The 25,409-nt window shown below is 43.8% G+C and overlaps 1 protein-coding gene across 1 annotated transcript in view; it reads left to right on the top strand.

The window, feature by feature from the left end:
• Positions 1-25,409, top strand: part of PHLPP1 (PH domain and leucine rich repeat protein phosphatase 1) — a 520,000-nt gene that overhangs the window by 363,159 nt on the left and 131,432 nt on the right. Inside the window, exons 7-8 of the mRNA XM_085606901.1 lie at positions 7,874-8,076; positions 17,681-17,741. Coding sequence (XP_085463027.1) covers positions 7,874-8,076; positions 17,681-17,741 — 264 coding nt within the window. The remainder of the gene's footprint in view (positions 1-7,873; positions 8,077-17,680; positions 17,742-25,409) is intronic.

Here is a 25,409-nt window from a genome sequence, read left to right as displayed (position 1 = left end):
CGATAGTGCGCATGGGCATGGACTCCATCCTTAGATTTTTTTTTTTTCTGCCATCGGGTTTGGATGTGACTTGCTGCGCTCCGGTTCGGTACCGTGTTTCCAACCCTTTTCGACGCGCAACCCATCACCACTCGATGGTATGGTTTAGGTTGCGTGCCCCTTGACGCGCTAACCTCAAAATCCTCGGTCCCAACGGCTAATGGAAAGGACTCCATTCAACAAATGCCCCCGGTGTGGAGCTAAATTTCCACACACTGACCACCACAAGATCTGCAACATTTGCCTCTCATCAGAACACGAGGAACGGGATTGCCAGGCCTGTGCCTCTTTTCGATCCAAAAAGACTATCCGTGATCGCCCGGGCTCGAAGACACATTATGGCGCAACAAGCTACACCGGTGCCACACGACATTTCCGACGAAGGCCCCGATGTTCCAGAGGCAGAGGATTCGGAGGAGCTCGACATAGTCTCTGAAGCTGATGACACCGACTCCGATGACCTCATTACTCCAGGTCAACAAGTGAGTTCAAACGTCCATGCCCTTGCCCCATCCGAAAAACAGAAGGCTCCGGTCAAAACTTCGCCTGAAGGCCTAGGTCGGGACTGAAAAAAAAACCGAGCAAGCCGCATGTTGGGACCCATAAAACACCTTCGGTACTGAAATCAGGGACACACCCTATTCCCGTTTCACCTAAAAGGCCTCGGTATCGAAATCTTCGGAACCGAAAGACAATAAGGCCTCGGACCCGAACAAACACCAACTACTTTTGGATCTTAAGAAGATTTCGGACTCGACACCGACATCAAAGCCAAAGGAGCACAAGACCCCTCCTACGGCTCCAGAGCCCAAATCAAAACCACGATTGGAACCGAAAAAATCAGCACCCAAAGCAGACAACAAGCAGGAAGAACTGTTTCGGCCAGATCCTATGGATCTGAAACAAAAGCCATTACATGTTGACCCTAAAACAGGCCATATTGTCAATATCCCAGCAAAGAAGAGGAAATTGCATACCTTGCTCTCTCCTGAGGTACCTGTGAAGAAAAGAGACTTTGCAACTTCACCCCTAAGACCCTCTTCACCTATTCTTCCTACCAAACCTTTGTCTCCTATACACTCTCCTAGACTATCTCCAATACTTCCATACTCACCCTTACCACCACAGGATGACAATGATCTAGGGGACAGGGGTGGACACGATAAGGATCCTTTAGATGATCCTGATGATAACCCTGTTCCACCACAGGATACATGGGATGATTACAACAATCCACAGGTCCTCCAGACCTTCCTGATCTGGATGTATACCCATCTAGGCCATCCCCTCCAGACGACAATATAGGTGTTAGTCAGCTCATTAATAGGGCTGCGCAATATCATGGCGTTGAACTACATTCAGACCCCATGGACGAAGATTTCCTACTAGATACATTTGCTCAGTCACAAAAATTAATACATACATTACCCATGCTTAAAGGTGTCATTAAACATGCACCAGACATATTTAATGACCTTGTTAGAGCCAGGATTCTCAATCCTCGGATTGATAAAAAAAATATAAAACTGCCCCTAACGATCCAATTTACGGTAAAGGACAACTCCCTTTAGATTCTTTCGTAGTCTCAAATGCAAGGAAACGGGCTAATTCCCAAAGCTCTGGTGATGCTCCACTTCCAGACAGAGTCTAAACTGCTAGATGCATCAGACAAACGAGTTGTGTCTCAATGCAGCCAATCACTGGAGAATAGCTAATGCACAAACACTGCTTGCCACATATGACCGAGTTCGCTACGATGAGCTTGAAGATCTTATTCAACATTTACCTGACCAATACAAAGCCAAGGCCAACAATCTGGTCCAAGAGGGCAAGTTAATTACAAATGCATGCATCAAATGTGCCCTCGATGCAGCAGACTCTGCATCTAGATCTGTCAACACCAGTGTCTTACTTCGCAGACATGCATGGTTGCGCATTTCTGGTTTTAAACAAGAAGTGCAAACAACTATCTTAAATCAGCCGTTCGATCAAGAACACCTCTTTGGCCCAGCTGTGGATACAGCTTTAGAAAAAATGAAAAAAGACACACACTGCAAAATCAATTGGAGCATTACAATCTCAAACACCACGAGGTTCCTTTTGTTGCTCCTTTTATAGGGGCGCATCCAAAAACATTAGCACAGACACTACTTCCTCCTACAAGAGTCCCACACAAACCTCTCCCAACAAGGCATATTTTAGAGGTGGGTACAGAGGATATAATAACACGGGTAGAGGCCGAGGTAACAGCGAAACTCCCTACTACCAAACAATGACTTCCCTCCTCTCCCTCCAGACCATTCCACCCGGTCGGAGGAAGACTCTCACAGTTCCAATCTGTCTGGAACTCAATCACTACAGACAGGTGGGTAAGACAAATTATCCAGTATGGTTACTGCCTGGAACTTACCGCAACTCCTCCAACCATACCGCCCAAACAACCTCCAATGTCCACGGAACATCTAACACTTCTGAAACAGGAAGTGCTCTCAATTCTTCTAAAGCATGCAATATAACTAGTTCTCCTTCAGCATCAAGGAATAGGGGTTTACTCCCTCTATTTTCTCATCCCCCCAAAATACGGTACTCTCAGACCAATACTGGACCTCATACCTTTGAATATCTACATACAATCAGACCATTTTCACATGGTCACTCTTCAACAGGTCCTCCCACTACTCCAACAAGGCGATTTCCTTGCCACTCTAGATCTCACGGATGCCTACTTCCATATTCCTATACACCCTGCTCACAGGAAATATCTAGGGTTTGTAGTGGACGGTCAGCTCTATCAATTCAAGATCCTCCCATTCGGAGTGACCACAGCACACAGAGTCTTCACAAAGTGTCTGGCAGTAGTAGCCGCCCACTTACGAAGACAACAAATTCATGTGTTTCCATACCTGGACGACTGGCTTATAAAAGCCAAGTCATACAGCCAGTGTGTTCACCACACTCGCCAAACAATTCAGCTGCTCCAGAACTTGGGGTTCACAATACACCTCACCAAGTCAAATCTTCAACCGTCCCACATCCATCAGTACCTAGAAGCCACAATAGACCCTTCCAAAGCGCTTGCATACCCCAATCCAGTCAGAATAGCCAGTATGCAAACCCTCATAACAAAATTTCAGCCCCAACACTCACTACCAGCTCGAGTGTTTATGCAGCTAATAGAATGATGGCCTCTTGCATTCTCAAAGTACCTCACGGAAGACTCCAGATGCGCTCTTTACAAGAAGGTTTAGCACGTCCGTGGAACCAGGCTCAAGGTCAACTTTCAGATCTGGTGTTGGTTGACAGCCGCACACATTGCTCTCTGCAGTGGTGGAACACACAAAACCTTTCCCAAGGGCGGCTGTTCCTAGACCCAGTTCCACAGATAGTGCTAACAGCAGACGCATTGCTCACCGGCTGGGGAGCCCATCTCTTAAATCACAAAATTCAGGGCAGGTGGACCCCTCAACAAGAGTGCTCCACATCAATCACCTGGAATTACTGGCAATCTTTCTGGCATTAAAATAGTTCCAAACACATCTCGTCAACAAAACTGTCCTTGTCTGCACAGACAATATGACAGCAATGTATTATATACAAAGACAAGGAGGAACACATTCTTTGCAGCTTGGACCAATCCACAAAAGATATATCTTCTAGCAGAACATCTTCCAGGGGTACACAATCAGATTGCGGATCTGCTCAGTCGTCAGACACAGCACATCCACGAATGGGAACTTCATCCACAAGTTCTTCATCCATTTTTTCGCATGTGGTGCCACCCAGACATAGATCTGTTTGCCACACATGAAAACGCAAAATGCCCAACCTTCGCTGCCAGGTATCCACACCCAGTGTCCAAGGGCAATGCGATATGGATGAACTGGTCAGGCAGATTTGCGTACGCTTTTCCGCCACTCCCGCTCATACCATTAGTGGTGCGCAAGCTCAAACAACAGTCTCTCAAGATGATCCTGGTTGCTCCAACATGGGCCCGGCAACCATGGTTCAGAACACTCCTGTAACTCTCAGTAGTTCCACACCAAAAACTACAACTCTCCCCACAGCTTCTTACACATGACCATGGAGAGATAAGGCAATATAGATCCAGCTCAACTAAACCTAGCAATCTGGCTCCAGAAGTCCTAGAGTTCAGTTACCTCAACCTCCCGCCGGACTGTATGAACATTATAAAAGAAGCTAGACGCCCTACTACTAGAGCTTGCTATGCAGCCAAATGAAAAAGATTTGTCATTTACTGCAGTAACAAAATTGACCCACTAGATGTGTCAATTCAAAACATTATTTGCTATTTACTACAGCTACAAAGATGTAATCTGGCATACACATCCATAAGACTGCACCTTGCCGCTTACCTACAAAACAGACAACATTTGTCATTGTTTAGGGTACATACCATCAAAGCGTTTATGGAAGGCCTTAAAAGGATAATTTCTCCCACAATCCCACCCTCGCCAGTGTGGAATTTAAACATTGTCCTTACTAGGCTCAGGGTACTCCCTTCGAACCTCTACACAAACGCGAACTGCAGTTCCTTACATGGAAAGTAGTTTTCCTTGTTGCAATCACCTCTCTCAGAAGAGTAAGTGAGATCCAGGCTTTAACCATACAAGAACCATTCTTACAAATACATCATAACAAAGTGGTTCTTAGAACAAATCCGAAATTCCTTCCCAAAGTAATCTCTGCTTTCCATCTTAATCAATCTGTGGAATTACCCTTTTTTTCCCAAAACCAGATTCTGTAGCAGAGAGAGCCCTTCACACACTTGATGTCAAAAGAGCTATACTTTATTACATTGACAGAACTAAACCTTTTAGAAACACAAACCAACTGTTTGTAGTTTTATCTCCACCTCATAAAGGAAACCCCATCTCCAAAGCTGGAATTACCAGGTGGATAGTCAAATGTATTCAAATATGCTACCACAAAGCAAAATGCACATTAACAATTCCCCCTAGAGCGCACTCAACACGCAAACTAGGGGCTTCCATGGCATTCTTAGGAAACATTCCCTTAGATGACATTTGTAAAGAGGCAACATGGTGTACGCCACACACCTTCACCAAACACTATTGTGTAGATGTGCAGGCAAAACAACAAGCTTCTGTGGGCCAGGCTGTTCTTAAAACACTTTTTCCGACCACTGCAACAGATACAGGTGACCACTGTGAAGGGAGGCCATTGCTATACAGTCTATGCACAAATATGTATTCTGCAGCTCATATGCCTTGAACTGAAAATGCTACTTACCAGTATGCATCTGTTCTTGGCATGTAGAGCTGCGGAATCACATACGCCCACCTGCCTCCCCGGTACCTCTATCTGTTCCAGGGTTATCTTACTTAGATACATTACACATGGACATCTTTCTGTTTCTTACAAACTCCATCATTTCCCTTCATGGCGAAAAACAATCTAAGGATGAAGTCGATGCCCATGCGTACTATCGTCCAAAGGAGGAGTCACCTATCTCGTGACTACAAAGACTTCTTCCAAGACAACAACAAAGTGCAAACATCTGAGCCCAACACCAGATGGTGATCTATGCACAAGTATGTGATTCTGCAGCTCTACATGTCAAGAACAGATGCATACCGGTAAGTAGCATTTTCCTTCTTCTGAGAACCGAATGTCTATTCTGAGGAAGACTACGTATACTTAAATACATGTAGAATTTTCAAGACTAGGAGAATGATTGAAGAGAGGAGTATTAGTAAACACAATGAACTTATTCTTTGGAATCTTGAAAAGGGCCCAGGATGAAGTAAAGCGTTAGACTACAAACATCAATAGGTGTTTTAATTAGATGTCCCGTAAAGGGTGAGGAAGCTTGAGGAGGCAGTAAGAGTTTCAGCATAGACTCTTAACAGTAATTCAGTAAACACTATGGCCCTCAGTACCAGCTGCCCGGTTAATTGTGATATGTGCACCTATTGCGGTAACCGCACATATCACAATTCTGGGCTTTGTGATAAATAACGGCAGGTCACACCTGCCGATATTTATCGGGGAAGGTAGAGGAAATTCCAAATATTTTACTGGAGCATGTGGATTTTGGTGTAGTAAGGACCAAAATCTGAATGTTATTCCTCAAAATGTCATAAGAGAATGGTATTTATTACACCCAATAAACTCCGATTCCGCAGTCTCGTTGTTTTTTCAGGTGCAATAAATATCACATTTACCGGGCTGCTCCTGTTGAGGGCCTTAAATGGAAAATAGGTTACCAAATTATTTTTAAGCAGTTATGGATATCAGTGAGTGAGCTTAATAAGGAGGTTTGTAGAAGACCTATTTATGTTAGCAGTCATAAGAATAAGCCTGGATATATTGGAAGCAGAGGTAACAAGGGTAGGAATAGAGCAAACAATTGTAAAATACAATCCGAGAAAGTCAGGAAGGTCTGTTGCAGTGAGTTTTTAGTGCAGTATTTATAGAAGGTGAATGATATTGCATGAAGGCAGAGAAATTGCACCTAGAGGGTAGTTAATTGTAAGGGATCCACAATTGGCCTTAAAAGTCAGTACTCCCAAACAACCAAGCTACTACCTCAAGGCACCTCCAATTGGTCAATTTCTTTTGTTAAAATGTTGGAGGTCCTAGCATAAACCTTAACTCATCTGCTTCAGTATGTAGAGATTAATGTGAAGTACTCTGACCAATGTGGTTTTACCTCCAAAAGATCTATCCGACAAATTTTAAGAAGGCTTCAGAATTCTCTTGCGCTGGGAGGACCATAAAGCCAGACACACAGAGGTAGTTGTTTGACGTGAAAGAGGAATTTCTGTGTCCTGTACAACTAGAATCAGATTCTAGAAAGGGTGCATCGTGGATGCTCCAGCTGGAAAATGATGCTAGACAACACCCCCCCTCTGTGCACTCAACGCTCTTGCCCAATCAGCACTGCTACAACTATAGCATTCACATCTCTGAAGTTAAAGGGTATGATTGAAATATTCAGAAGGCACATACATGTTGGCCTCAGTTGTGTTCCTAGTTGAGGAGAAAGAATTCTAAACCTGATCATTGCTCATTGATGGTAGCAAACTTATAAAATATTTTGCAATCCAAATTAGGTGCAAAAAGGTTTTTGAAACTTTATTGAGTTTATTACAAACGTCATTAATTGTTTAAAGTGTTAACCGAAATCCCTCATGTCCTGAGTTGAGGTGTCTTCTGTACAATAACTCTACCAGGATTATTTTGTCTTTTTTTCGGAAAATGGTGTTTGAGGATATACCTTCCTCTCCCCAGACCAGCTGAGACTTACCCTGATTGACCCATAGCACTTAATATTTGAAATAACACTTCACCCTTCCACTATACCGTAGTGGTTTGTGTTAATTGTTCTAGTCTTCTCTCCTTATGGTCCTCCCTCAATAGTCATCGAACACTCAAACTTCTATGCTTTTCTATAAAAGGGTAATAAAAATAAAAGGAAGGAGGGTAAAAAATAAACCTTATAAACTACATGCAAGGGGAGCTACAGTTAGGGCTAAGCAAATTGCTAGACTATCCTGATCCATAAGGTTAGCTTGCGTTCATGTGGTAAGCTACCAACTTCAACTGGGTTACTGAGAGCTATGGTTATAAACAAGTTACTTTTTGTAAGCAAAAGCAGAAATGCACATTGTGCTACCTGAGAGTGTGAGCTGTGTGTGTTTAGTGAGTGCAGCTGTATTTTTCTTCCACTTGTTTTTAAAGACTTGAAATGCATTAAAGGAATTAATGGAAGAAAACATCTTTATTTGGGTAATGATTTGGTAGTGTATAAAAACTATATTTTTACCAAGGTCTATTTTATTTCACTAAGAATGAACAGAATAAAGGAATTATTGGTGAATGGTACTGATGCCCTGCCTCATGTGACCCACTTGGATGTTCGGGACAACGAGCTAAATGAGCTGGATGCAACAGCAATGGACAGTCTTGAAGTGCTCCACTGTGAGAGGAATAGACTACCTTCTCTGAAGATAAGCGGATGTTCTCTAAAAGCTGTTTATGCCTCTTCCAACGGTAAGATCTTGTCCCACATGAACCATGCCTTTCTGAAACAGTGTTCTGAAAATTTCAAAAATGTACATGTGTAGAAGTACTGCAGACCTGAAGATGGAAAGATGCAGAGAGTGATATACAAAACAGCTTCTAGCAATCTTCGTGCATAGTTTTTTTATAAATTCTGTTTGTTTGAAATGAAAAAAGGTGGCTGACACAACCAGAACTATCAAAATGAATAATTAAGGGTTCAAAGTCAGTCTTGCTAGTTCTCTGTGGATTGACTGCTACTTTCTGTTGTGCATTTCCTTTTGCAATTCCAATCTTTTTTGCTTACTGTTAGCTCCTCATTCCCTTATAATTAATGACTTGTGAATTGAGGTAGTTGTGAATATTTTGTACTGACAGACCCCTGGTTGATCTTTTGCTCAGATAGCAACAGTTTTTCCTCAGCTAAGCATTGTGTTGTATTCCTAACTTTTATTGCTCTAGCTTTATGGGTGCCTCCTGATTAATGAAACTGGGCAAATCCCAATATAAATATGACCTTCTTCTGGATCTAGGGTGTTTTTCCCTGTCTGCTGTTGCTAGAAAAATACTATGCTGGAAATTACTATCCTACTTTAAATACCCTTATTACAATACTTTAAACCTATTTCCACAACAAGCTGATCATAAACTTAATTTACCTACCTTGTGGAGGTGCATTTCAGTAATCAAAATGCATGTGGGGCATCAAATGCAATTGGGAATCTAACCAACTTTGTAGGCCACCGAGTAATTAAACCCGTGGGGCTGCCAGAAGATCATAACCACTAACTTTAGAGTAGTGCTGACAGTTATTCGTATGTAAGCATGGGTTCTTGGGGGATCTTCTACTCTCAAAAGCCACTTTCTGAGTTCATCCAGAAGATGCTGAACCATTTTCGGCCTATGCATGCTTATTCTGTCTAACTATCAATAATGCCCGTCATCCTGACCCAGATTCTCCTTTCCATCCAGCCAGGCATCAGTGCATGTTTATTCGATGTAGGTTACACAATTTCCAAGGTACTGTTGATGGTTATAATTTGTTTGGGTGCCTTTTGAAGTTGACTGTATGATTGTATAAAGGATAAACCTTCTTTTGTTTCCTAGGATTATACAGAAACATTTTATTCTTAAACGGGTACTTACCATCCTGTATGAATACTCAATATGTCTAAGAACTTTTTTCTCCCCTTGATGCAAAAAATGTAAACGCTGTTTGGAAACATTCTTTGTTTTCGCTTGTGAGGCCCTCTACATTGAGTGTATAGGGCATGCTGACTTGTTTGGGAGTAAAGTTACCTCAAATCAAACCAGCAGCCATACTGGCCGATTGCGACTGCCACATAGCCCCATTCAGTTAAGATGCCCATCACCTTCCATTTGATGGAAGAGGACATGCATCCAACCGGTCAGTCATGAAATACTGATCTGCTCTGCACTTTTACATGACACCAGTGTTTTGGTACTGGTGCTAATTATGTTTGCGGCATGTGTGGCTGTAGATACACATGGTTTGCATACTCCTCCCATCTAGCGTTGAGTATGGATGTGTGCAAGTTGTTTTTCTTCAAAGAAGTTTTTTGTGTCACGAGGTAAAGTGGTGACTCCTCTTGGTGATAATGCGCATGGGCATCAAGTCCATTGTTAGATTGTTTTCTTTCTGCCATCTGGTTTGACGTGTGTTACTGTACTCCTGTTCGAGACTGTTTCACGCTCCTTTTGGTTCAAAGTCTACCTTTACTGTTGTTGGTATAGTTATTGATCTGTTCCCAGCTTTAAGTTTTGAAAATCTGGAAAGCATTTGCCCATCGGATTGACATGCACCATCCGCGGATTTCGGGCTATCTTTCTGCATCTGCTTCACCTTAGAATGCCCTGCTGATGGAACGGACTCAGTTCCATTTCTCCCTGAGGTGCCACGCTAAGTACCCGCAGATCAACCTTCTTCATGTTTGCAACCTGTACTTCTCTCCCGATCACAGGGAAGAAGACTCTGAGGCCTGTCGATCATTTTGGTAGAAGAAAACCTTACGAGAACGAAGGGCATGTCGCAGGGAGATGCAGTCTAGGGATATAGACGAAAGACCCGACATCTTCTGTCAATAGGATGTCAAAAGGAAGCAACTCCAAGAGGCCTCTGCAGCCAAAGAAGGTGTTGTCCGTAGAAGATTCTAGCTCCGACTCAGACTTAAAGGTCGACACCCAGATGCAGGACCTTCCACCGGGTCAGCGTACCGGGAGTACGAATGTACCTGTCCTGCCAACGAAAAACTTTCAGCCTGACCAAACATAAGGCTCCTGCGCCACCCCTTCCAGCAGACCAAGGTCAGCCCTGAACATCTGCTACGGATGCCCCGCCCTCGGAGTCGGCACCGGAAGCATGGCTGTAGTCATCGGCTTTCGCATCGAGTCAGCCCTCTTCATCTTTGTCTCCAACCACTTTCGGCACAGAAACCACTCTCTGCACTGTAATTTCGACATCGAAATCGGCTCCCAGTACCCCAGTCGAACCAATCCTCCAGACAATGCAAAAACTGCGGGATCCATGCCAAAAAAAGGTGCACATACTGCCTCAGACTAGTTGCATCTTGTACAGAATTGGATGCAGAGGAGTGCTCTCCTACAGAACTGACACGTTCAGACTACACATGCCAAGTGCTACATACTAGGCAGTGCGTGTTTGAGAATGACTGTGTTTTCCAACTTTGCACAACAACAATATTATTCATTGCTTGATTAGCCTTGATGAAGTCTGCTGTTACTGTACCGGCAAAGGACAAAACACGTGTTGGTAAGGGCAGAATGGATTAATGGAAGTACAATTAAGAACACATGTTAAAACTGCGACCTCAGCAATTGATTTCCTGAGTGCTCAGACTATCTTCTTTTACTTTTAGAATCTTTCCAGCTGAGGAACACTTGGTTGCTCTTCCTCCTCCTAGCAGCTCCAGACACTTTGAATATTTATACACATAAAGAACTCAGATTAATCATAAAATCCTGTGCTGTGTGTGCGCCAACATTGCCCAGTATAACTTACTTACGTATAACTTTTACACAAGTGGAATTAGCCGATCCCAATGCAGCAAGGATTCAAAATTCCTGACAATGCTTCCACAACTTCAAACCAATCAACAACTAACAGTAAAAACAGTTATGCCTCTGCTAGGTATGATGGCCACATGCAGCGCCATAGTACCACATGCACAATTGGACATGCATCCTCTGCAAGAATGTCTGACCCACCAGTAGTGTCAGTCTCAGTCACAGGGTCAGTTACAAGATCAAGTGTTGCTAGACAGTCGCACTCATCGCTCCCTGCAGTGGTGGAGCACACAAAACCTGTTTAAAGGGCAGGTGTTCCTCGACCCTGTTACACAAATCCTCCACACCAACTGCCTCGAGTTTCAAGCTGTTCACCTAGCATTGAAAGTGTTACTACCTCACCTGATAGGAAATCTTGTCATAGTCCGTACAGACAATATGAACAAAAACAGGGGAGGACTCACACTTTACAGTTATCACGCCTATCTCAGACCATTTGGCGTTAGGCATTACAACACAATGCCTGTTAGCTGAACACCTACCAGGAACATACAATGACTTTGCCGACCTTCTTCAGCAGGATTCAAGAATAAGTCCATGAGTGGGAACTCCACCCCAAGTCCTCCACCCATACTTCCACAAGTGGGGGTTTCTACAGATAGACCTGTTTGCAACCGCAGACCAAGCAAAATGCCCAAACTTCGACTCCAGGGTCCAACACCCACTATCCTAGGCCAATGCTTTATGAACTGATCAGGCATATTTGCCTATGCTTTTTTCTGCCTCTCTCTTCTCCGCTTTTGAGTCGGAGGCTCAGGCAAACGTTTCTCACCCTCATTCAAGTAGCTCTCACTTGGGCTCGTAAGCCATGGTTCACCACACTTCTCGAACTCTCTGTAGTTCTCCACGAGAAGCTACACCTCAACCCGGACCTTCTCACTCAGAACCATGGAGAAATCGGGCATTCAAATCCAGAACAACACAACCTTGTAATTTGTAACCCTGGACGCTGGACTACGCTACGCTCGCGTAGTTTGCATAGTTTGCACAACTACGCGGTTCGCGAACTGCACGTAGCACAGTGCAAAAACGCGTAGTGGGCATTTTTTGCTTGCTCGCGGTCCTCAACGTCAAGTTGGCGACCGCGAGCAAGCAAAATGACATCCCAGCGAGACTTTTTCCTCGTTCGCGAGCATGGAAAATAAACCTCCCGGTGAGAATCTCAACACGGGGAGGTCAGGTTTCTCATTGCGAGTGGTCACGTATGCTCGCGACCGCTTGCGATGAGAAACTACCAGGCTGCGTTGAGAAAACTGCTGCTCGAGTACAAATCTACTCGAGCGGCAGAAAACGACCCCTTGCACTGTCATCAGTGCAAACAGCATTTACTACGCAGCTCACGTAGCTACGCGTAGCGCACTTTGCGTAGCTACGCGTAGCGCTACTATGCAAACTATGCCCAGGGTTAGTAATTTAGCTCATGAGGTCATAGAATTTGGTTACCTAACTCTCCCACCTGAATGTATGGCCTTTCCTAAAGAAGCTTGTAGGCCTACAACTAGAGCATTCTATGCAGCTAAATGGAAAATACTTGTCTTTTACTGCCATGATAAGAATATTGATCCATTTAATGCAGCTGTTCAAAACATTGTTTGCTCCCTTCTTCAAGCTACAGTGGCTGCCTGCCTACAAAACAGGCAACACTTATCTTTCAAAGTGACAGTTATTAATGCCTTTATGGAAGGCCTTAAAAAGAGTAATTCCACTTGCACCCACGTGAAATCTCAGGATTGTTCTCACCAGACTTGTGGCTCCCCCATTTGACCCACTACATAATTGTCCCCTCCAATTTCTCTCTTGGAAGGTCGCTTTTTTAATTACCTTTACTTCACTTTGGCATTTCAGTGAGCTCCAAGCACTAACCTTTGAAGAACCTTTCTTCCAGCTACACAGGGATAGGGTGGTCCTTCGTACCAACCCAAAATTATTTCCAAAGGTGTTTTCCCCTTTCCACCTTAACCACTCAGTTGAGTTACCCGTTTTCTTTCCTCAACCAGAATCTGTTGTTGAAAAAGCTCTTCATACACTAGATGTTAAAAGGGCTCTAATGTATTATACTTATAGAACCAAAGATATCTGTAAAACCAAATACCTTTGTTGCTTATAAGCCACATCACAAAGTAAAGCTCATTTCTAAATCAAGCATTTCTAGATAGATAATTAAATGTATTCAGATAATTAAATGTATTCAGATATGTTACGTCAAGGCTAAAGGGACTTTACATACGCCCCCAGTGTACACTCTACTCGTACAATAGGGTCTGGGGCTTCTATGGCTTTACTGGGCAATATCCCAATAGCTGACAAATGTGAGGTAGCTACAAGGTCAGCACCACACACTTTCCCTAAACATTATTGTGTGGATGTTCTAGCACACCAACAGGCTAATGTAGGTCAGGTAGTGCTACATACACTTTTTCAAACAATAGCAATACCCACAGGATAGTCACCACTTTTGGAAGGCACTGCATTACAGTCTATTCAAAGCATGTGTATCCTCAGCCACAGATGCCTCGAACTGATTGTTACTTACCCTGCAAGCATCCTTCATTGGCATGTCGTGCTGTAGATTCACATGCGCCCACCCTCCTCCCTAGACACCTGTGGCCGTTGCAGTTCCTTTTTTTTTTTTTTAACTTTTTCTTATGCAGGGACATCTCTTTACTGATACTTATTCACACGCAATTGGTGTTGATGCCCATGCGCATTAGGAGTTACTTTACCTTGTGACTTGAAAGACTTCTTTGACGAAAAACAACTTTCAAACATCATGACCCAACACTAGATGGCAGGAGTATGCAAATCATGTGAATCTACAGCACTACATGCCTAGAACAGATGCTTACAGGGTAAGAAACATTAATCCTTTCCTGGTGAGGTTGAATATTTTTTAGACCGGTCCTGAGCCTTTAGATAATAATAAATGGAAAGTCTTAAGAGCCTCTTTCTTGATATTAAGTTTGCTTGACGCAAATAGTATTGACCAGTCCTGAGAGCCTTGTATCTTGGGCGTGTGCACTGACAGGTTTGGTTCTACCTAGAACGTGAGAAGAGTCCGTGAGGGAGGATGGGGCGGCTGTCTGATTTAAAGCTGCTCTTGCAATGACTCTTTAAAGATGGCTTTGAGTTAACAAATGGATTGCCTTTTAAATGGGCCTGTTTTTTTTCTTGCTATAACGATGCTGTTTTTTAGGGTGGTGTTTCCAGCTTGATATATTGAGCTGTCCTATTTCGTCTAATTGGGCAAAAATAAGAGAAAAATGATAAATGTTGCCTTGTTTGCATGATTTCTCTATATGTATTTTATTAGGAAAACATGATCATCGATATTCCCCCCCCCCCCCCCCCCCCGCCCAGAAAAAAGGTTGCGTACTAGAATCGCGCACAGTTGCGGAGATATTTTATCTTTTATGAATTCAGAGAAAATACCCATGGGGAAGAATTAGGATCACAAGTAACTTTTCCTTGTCAATATTAAAGCTCGTGGTCCTGTCAGGTTTACTAAGAACAACTTCAACGGTTTCGAGAGGCATGTACATTTGTAGAGATAACCAGGAGTTTTGGCGCTGAAATGAGACGCAAGCAGGCTGATACTCGCACTTGCTCACATTCTCATATTCTCTCACACTTTCTCACTCAGTCACACACACATGCACAGGCTCTTAAAGCCCCAGATGTTAGTCCCCCATATTCCCATTTACCGCCAACACGGGGTGACACATGTAGGTGCCTCTGCAGCTCGAGGTGAGTTTCCTCCCTGCGCTACAATGCATCATCCTTAAGTGCAGGCAACAATAGCTGCAGCAGATGGTGGGAGAAGGAGGCACTAGACCTCAGCAGGGTTCAGGAGGCACTAGACCTCAGCAGGGTTCAGGAGGCAGAGCTTGACTGCTGACACGACATCCTGAGCATTGCTCAGATAGCGCACTGACAAGGAAGAGGCTGGGACAGAGGCAAATAAATCAAGGTTAGGCATGCCTGGGAAGGCTGTAGAGTAGACGTCCGGGGTGAGGACGGGCGGGGCCATAATGATGTGACATCAGTCGCACGTTGCAAAAAGCATGCTATGTATGCTTGGAATTAGGCTGGCTCAGTAAAACCAGCAACCATGCCAGTTTGAATTTTTTTTAAAGTCCTGTGGCACTTCGACCCTGCGAGGGACTAAACGACTTCAGTGCTGCCCACCAACACACATTAAGTACTGGCTTCAAAGGTTGGTCTTTTAATGTGTAAAACGTCCAGATGCAAAAGGTGCTGTTTTTTTTCTTCCTTGCACACTGCTTTTGGTTTGTACTTGCCAAAAATATAGTACTTAAGGTCATAGAAGGTCTAAGTTTAACTGCTGTATTGTGCTGTATAAGTTCTAAGTTTGTGCTTTGTTTTGATCATAATGCAATACTGTACTGTGTCTAGGTCTGTGTACCTCGCAGAAATACATGTGATAACACATCCGTGCATTTATTACGTGTGCAGGCTGCTTCTGTGGATGACTGTTCAATTATTGTGGTGGCCCAAAATGTGTTTGTAACTATAAAACTCAATAAAGAACTATTTAAAAACCTGGATGTTTTTAAGTAATAAATTCCACGTCCTTCAAATTGGCCATGGTTGTACCTGAACTGTGGCTTTTTACTGGTTGTGAAGGAAATAGCAAAATTTTAATTAGTGCAGAAACAAAGGTCAGTAAAAACAGAAATTTACAACATTAAATAAGACTATGATTAAAATATTCATGTTAAAGGTAATTATGTTTTCAGGTCAATAAAATTAAACACACTTTATTACCAGGCTCCTCAAAATAAGCTATTCCAATAGCCTCTTTGCCTGACTGCAGGGCGAATAAATAGTCATAAGTCATCTGCACCGTTCTAATATTTGCTTACTTGAATAAAGACTCTGGATATTTCTTTATTAAATCGAAAGCTATTGGTCAAAGTAAAATAATATGATATAGCGCATAAGGTTTTCTGCCCTTACAATCTAGTTTGGGAAATGAAGCATTTTCGATTTTTTTGCATTTGAAACAAAATTAAAACCCTGCACAGTGTTGTTCTTGGAGTCCTTAGCAAATACTTTTCCTGCATCAAATAACCTTATTTAAAAAAAAGTCAATCGAGTAGCGCTTTTCTTTGTAAAGTCTCTTTTTGCTTGGAACAAATGTTTGATCAGCTTCTCCTTCCGATACGTCTTAGATACTACAAACTGCTCATTTTACAGCAAAGAATAAGGTTCATACTTAATTCATACTTATTAAATAGAGGATGCATCCTCCCCTTGGTCTGCTGATAGGGACTTGATTCACTCAGATTCAAGTCTTTTCAACTTTCATCAGCAAAAGAGTTCATATCGTCCCTCTTTATTGAGACTATACATTTTATACACTGGTCTTAACATTGCATTTGTAATGAGGGAAGCCAGAGTCCTAGGTGAAGTACTACCGGTAAAGGACGGGTTTCATGCCATTCTGCGTGCTTTACTTAGGTGGTGGTGATCTTGACGAAGCATAATTTGCAGTACTTCTTGTACCACCTTGAACTTCTTGAACCTTGTTGCTTACATGCAGCAGTATACTTTCTCACCGTTACCACGTCATCAGTATCTAGTCTTTTTAAATACAGACTGAAGTATGTCTTTAAAGATGTCAAATTGTCCACTGTTGTACTATGTAGGTCTGCTGTTCTCTTTTCCTTTCCTTACTCTAGTTCTTTAATTCAGATGGGAATATTGAAATTGCAAGAATATGAATTGATGGAAAACCTTCGTCTGAGCTACTCGATACTTAGATGTCTGTCCCTGTCAGTCTAGAGCTTTAGGAGAAGCAGAACATGATTATGTGATACAGTCTTCTATTTAACTGTAAAATATTTTCTCATTTTTCAATGTATTTTGTTATAGGAGCATGGGGTCTATGGGGGAGTTTGTAGTGATGACCCTTATCCTACGGCGAGTCAGCAAAGTCCGTTAGCTGCACACACCCATGCGCCTACATAATATTTTTTGTGAAAGTTTCCCCATGCATCTTACTGGCAATGCAAACAACATTTTAGCTTAATCAGTAGTCCTGGGTGTGGCGGTGCACAAGAGAATTAACATGTTAGGTTGGCTGTGAAGGCTCCAGGAATCCAGTTCAAACATGATCATATCCAGTTAATATGGAAAGAACACTTGTTATCACTTATACTTGCAGGGTGCGGAATTGAGCAAAAGTTGGATCAGCTTAATGAAGAGTTGATACGTTTTTCAAAGATGTCTCACAGTAGTTCTAACTTTTCTAAGGGTTTCCTACCTTATTACTTAGTAACCGCTCACAGACATAAAACCCCTACAGTAAAGCTTTTTCATTTGCTGTTGCCGCCGTTCCTTGTTTCACAAAGCATGATTTTGTTATGGAGTGTCTTTGCATGCAATCCTATTTAGTAGGGCCATGTTTCTGAAAAACTGCTTAACATCCCAAACGATTAACAATTGCTTTTTTTTTTAACTTTCCTAGAACTTGCTCGGCTAGATGTTCATCCATTCCCTAGCTGTCTGACCTTCATGGATATTTCCAGGTAACTAAATATGATCATGTAGAATTGTGCAAGGTCTCAATTTAATCAAAGGGCCCACTGTTATCGAGCAGTCCCAATGTAGTAATCTTTCTTCCAATCATTTGTAATAATTATTCTTAAGTTTTGGAGCAAGTACATTGCACTGAACTGACTAATAAACCTTTTCTGAATCTTTAGAAAGAGAAATACAGTGGAATATGAACTTGTTGGATGTATTTTGTTCCTTGCATTTTGCCCAATCTTGCAAATAGTTAACACAAATGTCACTGCGACTGCATAGCACTTTTCTAGAGGAAGGCGTTCTGTTCTCACGAAAGATTGCCCTTTTCAATAAAGTGTTTCATGCAGCCATGTTATTTTAAAATCCTGAAAATGAATATCGAATAGCAGTAATAAATGTGTCTTGACATTTAGTCTTTGATTATCCTACAATAAAGGGCAAGTGCTGGCAACTAGAAGGGTGTACATTGACACCTGTATTTGCCGATAGATATATCCAAAGCCACTGGAATTATGCGATTGTGCTGCGGTTTTTGCAGTACTTTAGATTTACCGCATTTTCCACATAATCCATCATTTGCCGCACGATCTGCAGAATTTTACAGAGCAAAAAAATTGTGCCTAGTGCGAATGGTTCAACAGTTAATAAAAATGTAGCGACATGTGCTGCCACTCAGTGGAAGGCCCTTTGCAAAGCTAGCCTGATCACCTTTCTGTTGCTAAAAGCTATATTTGGCTGTTAAACTGGTACTAATGAGGTGTAACCAATACCCATACAGTGTTACCAAGTTTAAAGATGACAAAATAAAGTAATATTACAAAACTTGCCAACTAAAACTGCATAGCCTGGCTTTTCTTACTGCGTAATTTCTTCTGCCCTGCCGCATAAGTTGTCCTCCTGCTACATAATTCCATTGGCCCTGGATTTATCCTCTTTTCATGATATGTAGCACTCTGATCCTGAAGCTCCTTACCCATCAAAGTTCTTAGCAGTCCATTTCTCTTAGATCTTGTAATAACTGTCGTTGAGCAATTTCATTGTCCCAAAGACTATCCTCTTGCTGGAACAGCTTTTTTACTGCCCAGACATTTGGAAACTTTGGACCAGTCAATGAAGGGTTGTCTCTGGGTCTGTAACTCTGAGTGAACAGGCAGAGACTGAGCGATTGTAGTTGTGCAGAAGGATCTGAAATGAGTAAGAGGGACTTTCCTGTACCCTCTTCTGTACCCAGAAGGATTCGGCTTTTGCAGTGTCCTACTAAAATGTAGAATTAAAAATGAGTGGCACCAAGCCTGGTTGAGGCTGCAGCTGTTGCTTACTAGACACACATATCCTACTCATCCACTGTAGCTGATTCCTTCCTCCTAACTCCTGAGTTTCAAGAAGCTGTTTGTCTGCATATAGCTCTGTGACCATCACAGATGTGCAAGCACTGTTTTTGGTGAATGAACAGAGAGTCCGACAACAAAAGGTCTTACGAGAAAGGTAGTCATTTGCACTTACATGAGATATATCACTCTCTGAGTCCTCGTTATGCACCTTAAGACACCACATCTTAATGGCTTATTTCTATTTGAAAGTTATCCATAGTGGAATATTCATTTAAATCTCTCTCTCAGGTTTGAGTGTCTTCAGAGACTTATCAGACTTGTAACCCGGATATGGGCTTTAACCAAAACCCTGTCATTGATGATTGTCAATCTGTATATCAATTGAATGTACATCTATCCTTGGCTAGTTGAGAAAATAAATCTGGGATGGAGACCATGACAGTTGTCAGGTCATTAACAAACTTTCTCCTCTATCAGGGGTTCTCAGACACCCACTGAATGTCATCTGTAGCCTACTCCAACACTAGTATAGTGGTGTTATATTTACCGCTAATGTCAACCTATGCAGCATTAAAACTAATTCAAGCTTATAACTCATTACATCTCTAAGGAAAATTCTAGCCCTGTGTAGGATGCTAACGTAGTATACGGTGCACACTTATTTAAGCGGAGCACCTTGCACTAATCCAGACAACCCTTATTGTGATTTTAGTGGTCCTAGATAACCTTAGAAAGCTGTCTAAGTGGTAGCTGTGGAGAGCAGGGTTCAGGATTAGTCCAGAAGGAGTGTGAAGCAGCTTGTTTTACCAGTGCTAATCATATACTGTAGGTTCAGTGAAAAAGAACCACACAGTGCAGTTATAAAAATATGTATTTATTATAAACACTAACACATTGCGATATCTCCTTCCCGGGGATATAATCACAATACACACAATACTTCAATAATAGAACAAGTAAGTAGCATAAATACACAGTGGTCCCCAGGGGGAGACCAAACCATATACTAATAAAGTGGAATGCGACCCACGACCAAAGTCGAGACTGGACCCAGAAGACTTAGAAGAGCTGGGGACCCAAGAAACCACCCAAGGTTACAAGGAACCCCATGGAGGCCGTGTGCAGAGTGGAGACACGACCAAGTGCTCAATACAAGTCAATGGGGAAGTCGCGGTTGCAGTTTTCAAGAGGACCCTGAAGAAACCCCGTGGAAGATGGACGTTTGGAGAGTCATCCCTCCCGTGGATACCCCGGAAACCAGGATACCTACACCAGGGAAGCCGGGTGCATAGGTACGAAGTGAGGTCAGGATCCGCCATAGACCACAATGGAGGACTTGAGAAGAGATGCTGCTGGTGAAGAAGGCAAGAGAGTCTGGTGACATCCAAGGGTGGATTCAGAAATAGAGGTACCTGAGGGTACAAATTCTATGCCACTCAGGAGTGACCAGGAGACCCGGAAGACGAATGCGCACCGAAGTCGGAAGATGCAGGAGAGTTGACGGTGGCCTTGGTGCTGCCGACCAGGCGATGCTGTGAAAGACCAGGTGCCATTCACGAGCTGTCCCACATCGGATGTCAAGAGCCAGGGTGTCGGTGTCCGGCAGGAGCACCAACAAGCCTTGGCAACAAACGTGGCAGACAAAAAAGGTGCAGTGTTGGGACCAGTAAGGTCTAAGGGTTACCATGAGCAGGGGCGTCGGAGCAGGCCCAAAGCAAGCAGGGGAGCCCACTGAAGGCAAAGAAGACCCCTGAGAGGACCCACAGGCTGGAGGCACTGGAGTCGCAAGAGAACGTTGAGCAGCTAACCAATGATTCAGTCACACGGTGCAGAGGATGTGGTGAGGACAAACATCTTGGTAGCAAGAGATGCTGGAGGCTGGATCTCCTTGGAGCCCGAAGATCTCTGGATCAAAGTCAACAAGCCTTGGCAATGGCATGTAGACGCGTTGCACATGGGTACTGCTCCAGTGGTTCCGACGAGGGATACTGCCTTCATACTTGCTGAGAATACAGTGCAGGCCTCAAGTAAGTTGTAGAACCACCACCTGTGTTGCTGAGCCTTTCGGAGTTCGTGGGACATCAGGAGCAGCAGACCAGTCAGCTTTGTTGCGGTGCCTGCAGATGCAGCGGAGTGACTCCTTCACTCCAAGGGAGATTACTTCAGGTGTCTTGGATTCCCACTGGCCTGTAGAAAAGAACCTGTATGGAGCACAAGCACAGACGATGCAGAAGACTGGCAGGACGACAAGACCAGGTGCAACAGGAGTCTTCCAGATGCAGTCTTGGTTCCCAAAGCGAAGTCCAGCGAAGTCCAAAGTGCCCAGACAGTTGAAGATGAATTGGTTTCGGCTCTGAATATTGTCCCATGACCAATCTGAAGACCCACTCACAGGTAAGCCCTTGTGTACCCTAAGGAAAACGGTTGGTACGATTCAGGGGTCCCTCCCAGAGGAGGGGCTGGACAGTGGAGAGGATACTTCCATGTCCTTTGTCCAGTTTTGCGCCAGAGCGGGAGCCAAAGGCTCCCTGAACTGGATCCAACTGGAGAATGCAAGGAGGGCACCAAGTGTGCCCTTAAAATCAGTCTAGTGGTGCTGGCAAGCTCCCGCACCCCACCCGACCCCAGCCCAATACACCATGTCCTGTCTGGGAAATGGTCATATCTCCCTGTGACAGGTAACCTATTGTCTTACCTTCCCCTGCTTGAGCTTGACTCAGCAGCAGGAGGGCAGAATTCTCTCTGTGGACGACAGCAGCCCTAGCTTGTTGTCAGACTCTGAAAGACTAGTACCGGGAGCACAGAGGCTTCCCGGAGGAGCCCCAGAGTGCATGGAATCATACCTATATGATGTCAACATGTTTGATACCAAACATGCTAGTGTTTGTTACAACCAGTTTATAGTTAGCCATCGTGTAAGGACGCATGGCCACCATATGTATCATAATGGCTGATGCACTTACAACACCTGGAGAATGGACTCTGGGGATTGTAAGTGTGTCCTGCTCAGGCAGGAGTACCCTCAGACTTAAAACCAAGTGCCCTGCCTTCAGTATTGAAAGACCTGCCTTAGGGGTGACTTGTAGGTTTTAAGTGTAGTGACCTCAGATATAAGAAACTTTATATCAGTCTTAAGTGGTGCTAGCACCAGCTTACACAGGCTGCAATGGCAGGCCTGTAGTCACAATTTGAGTGGTCTCCCATGGGTGGCATAATACATGCTTCACCCCATGGGAGACCCCTGGTGTACATATACCCTGGGTACCTTAGTAGCATTTACTAGGGACTTGAAAGGGTACACCAGTAGCCAATTTGGGGGGTACCCAAGTACTCACCATGGTCCAATTTAGGGAGGAAGCACAGAGACTGGGGTCCTGATTATCAGGATCCCAGTCAGTCTAGTCAGAAAACAAAATGACACCAGCAAAAAGTAGGGCTAACATGTCTTCTAAACTAACATCTGAGGGAGGGGCTTTAAGAACCGTTCTGGGAAACTTTGCTTTAGACATCTACACAGGCCTCCTGAACAAATTTTACATGTGGTGAAATTCAGGTACACCAATGATGAGCGGAGGTTCCGAAAGAGTAAGCCTTCATACTGCTTGTCTACCACTACTGTCTTGGTAATCTAAGAAGGTTAATTTTGGAAATTTCCTCTGCTTACGAAATTAGTCAAATTTCCATCATGATTCGTTCCATAGGTTGTGTTTACTGGTGTACCCCTGGGGTCTTTGATCAGAGATTGGGAGGTTGAATCAATTTATATGGCCTAGTGTCAAAGTCCTTCATTTTTGTGAATTATGATTCCTGTTTGCTGTTCCAAAATAAGGCATCTGTATACAAGGCATACTGTGTCCTTGTTTTAAGTGCAGATATGGAGGGCCACATACTCCTTTTCCTTGATGACATTCTTGTAATTATAGAGAAAATGACACCATCTATGTGTGTATCTGACCTCTTTGCTGTATTTGAAGTAGTGCCTCATTGCAGTTAGGGGTTTGTAAGGGTGTGATTACCCAGAGAACACTCCTCCTACTCCTCAAAGAACTTCCACAGCTTTCAATTATTCACAATTTAGTCACAGTTGGTCTGTGTGCTGTATTTGGTAGCCCCAGCCTAGTGTTTCAGAGTTGGTAATTTGCTCCGTGGTACTTGACCAGTCAAGTGTTCATATTTTACCTCTGCCTATTTACCTGTTTCTGTTTCCCACTATTCCTGAACTTGCAGACAACCATGCAAGACACTATCAGACCACAGGACTGAACACAAAGACACGTGTTGATACTTTAAGGAAGAAGCTAAGCCTCCCCATTTTCACTGCTTATGTGCTTTGCCATGTGCTCTTCATCTGTCTCACATTAATGTGAAAAGGGATATCTGTGAGAGAACTGTTTGGGAGCAGCTTTCCTTCAGGATTTGACACATTTTAATGAATTCCTTCATATACTTTGTGAACCTCTCCTGTAATGGAATCCTATCATTGTTTTGATTGTTGCCAAAGTCATTTAGATCCAAGAGGTTCTGATGAATTTATACTTTTGACTTTTTTAGACCGCGATCTAATCAAACTGATTGAGTTGTATGTTTGGTTGTCCTCTCTATAACGACAATGTGAAAAAGGTTTGCGGGACAAACTTGTGTACAGCTTGATTAATAATGGTTGCTTGCTCTAACCCTGTCCCTTAAGCCCTCCGTTAATCTCATGCCATATGATGTGAATGCAATGACAGACTTCAATATATTAAACTATGCTAGATTTGATGTAAGCACAATATAAATGGTCAATGTGAAACTAGATCTTTTTAGTACCTCAAACAACTGAAACGTGCTACAGAAACCTTTGCGGTGATCAAAGTTATTTTGAATAAGGTAAATGCCAAGTAGCTCTGTGCTTTGGTGGCTTGGTTGGAATCCTAGTGACTTCTGCATTTTTTGTTCTTTACTGTCATGTGAAAATTATAGCCCTCACTTTTCTAGCAGCGAGTGACATTGGGCCTTGGATGGAGTTGCCTTCTTTACTGATATTGTCCTGTACTAAAAAACAGTAATGCTGCGAGTGAGGAATATCTGTATGACCTGTATTCAGCAGTAGATCTGGCCCTGTACATCAGCATCAACAGCAGTTCCGATCAAAACTGGAAGCAGACACTTCGTAAGAGAGCTCCGAGCTAAGCCCATATATGATACTTCAGAATCCTAATCAGCCCCACAACTGCCGCAGCATAATGACCCCCTGCATCCTTCTGTCATGGAGGCCGCTGATGTGTGACATGGCAACTGGCTGACTAAGGACTGGAGAGCAACTGTAGCCTCTGCAGAAAGCAGCCTGGCTGAGGCTCCTGGAGGTGGGACACGAGGTGAAGGCCCTGCACATGAGCCCAGCACGACTGTACAGCAGTGGATCGGCATGTCCCGTAAGGATGGATCTAGGCCAGGAGAGGCTCAGAATGGACAATGCCAGTCTGGCATGCCATAGTTCTGGCGGTGAGCAGGCGCTGCTGATTGGGCATGACTGCTGTGCCCGCTGGCCAGGGCTTACCGGTGGGATCACGCCGGAGGTGGTTTTCTGTCCCTGGGCCACAGGCCACTGAAGTCTTTCATGCATCCGTCCCCTTTCCCTTGACATGTATGACCCCCATCAGGTGAGCTGCGACATTGGTAATGGCTGCTGACCCCACACCGGTAACGCTTCGGCCATTCTGCAGCAATGCGTCAGTCAGACCCATCTCACACCCTCTAGCAGGGTGAGCCCAGGATCTCCTGCCCCATGCTGGGTGGGGAGCAGTGGCAGGGCCTCCACCGTCTGGGTAGCCACGATGTGTAAGATTAGTTAATAAGAGGGCAACCCCCTCACTCCTACCTTGAGGTACAGCTGAGACTGACCATGTCTCACACTTGCCCCTGTGAGACTTATCCTGGAGTATCACCCCACTACTAGTGGTCCAGACTGAAAAGGGACATATGGGACAAAGGTCCGGTGATGAGATCATTGCCCCCGACAAAGAAACTATGTCCTCCCTAGTAACACCACTGATGGACAATGCTCCACCTACAGTACCGGATAATGCTTCCCTTCTGGCTCTTAAGACTTCCTGAGAGGCCCTGGAGGGGAGAGTGGATGAGGTTCGCTGAAAAGGTTTGCCTCCTGTGTCAGGATCTCCACAGTGTGGTGGAGAGGGTCAGTGCGCAGAAACCAGGATTCTCTGAGCTGGAGGATGCAGTTCAAGGCCTCTGCAAAGATGTCGCAAAGGCTTGAGCTACTTCTAAGGACGTGGTGTAGAGACTGAAAGATGCTGAAAAGCGTGCCCGCTGAAACAGTCTTAGATTTGTGGGGTT

This window comes from Triturus cristatus, chromosome 5_2 (genome assembly GCF_964204655.1).
Source record: "Triturus cristatus chromosome 5_2, aTriCri1.1, whole genome shotgun sequence".
NCBI classification, from domain to species: domain Eukaryota; kingdom Metazoa; phylum Chordata; class Amphibia; order Caudata; family Salamandridae; genus Triturus; species Triturus cristatus.
Note: the sequence above shows the minus strand (reverse complement) of the source record. Positions and strands in the feature narration are given on the sequence as shown.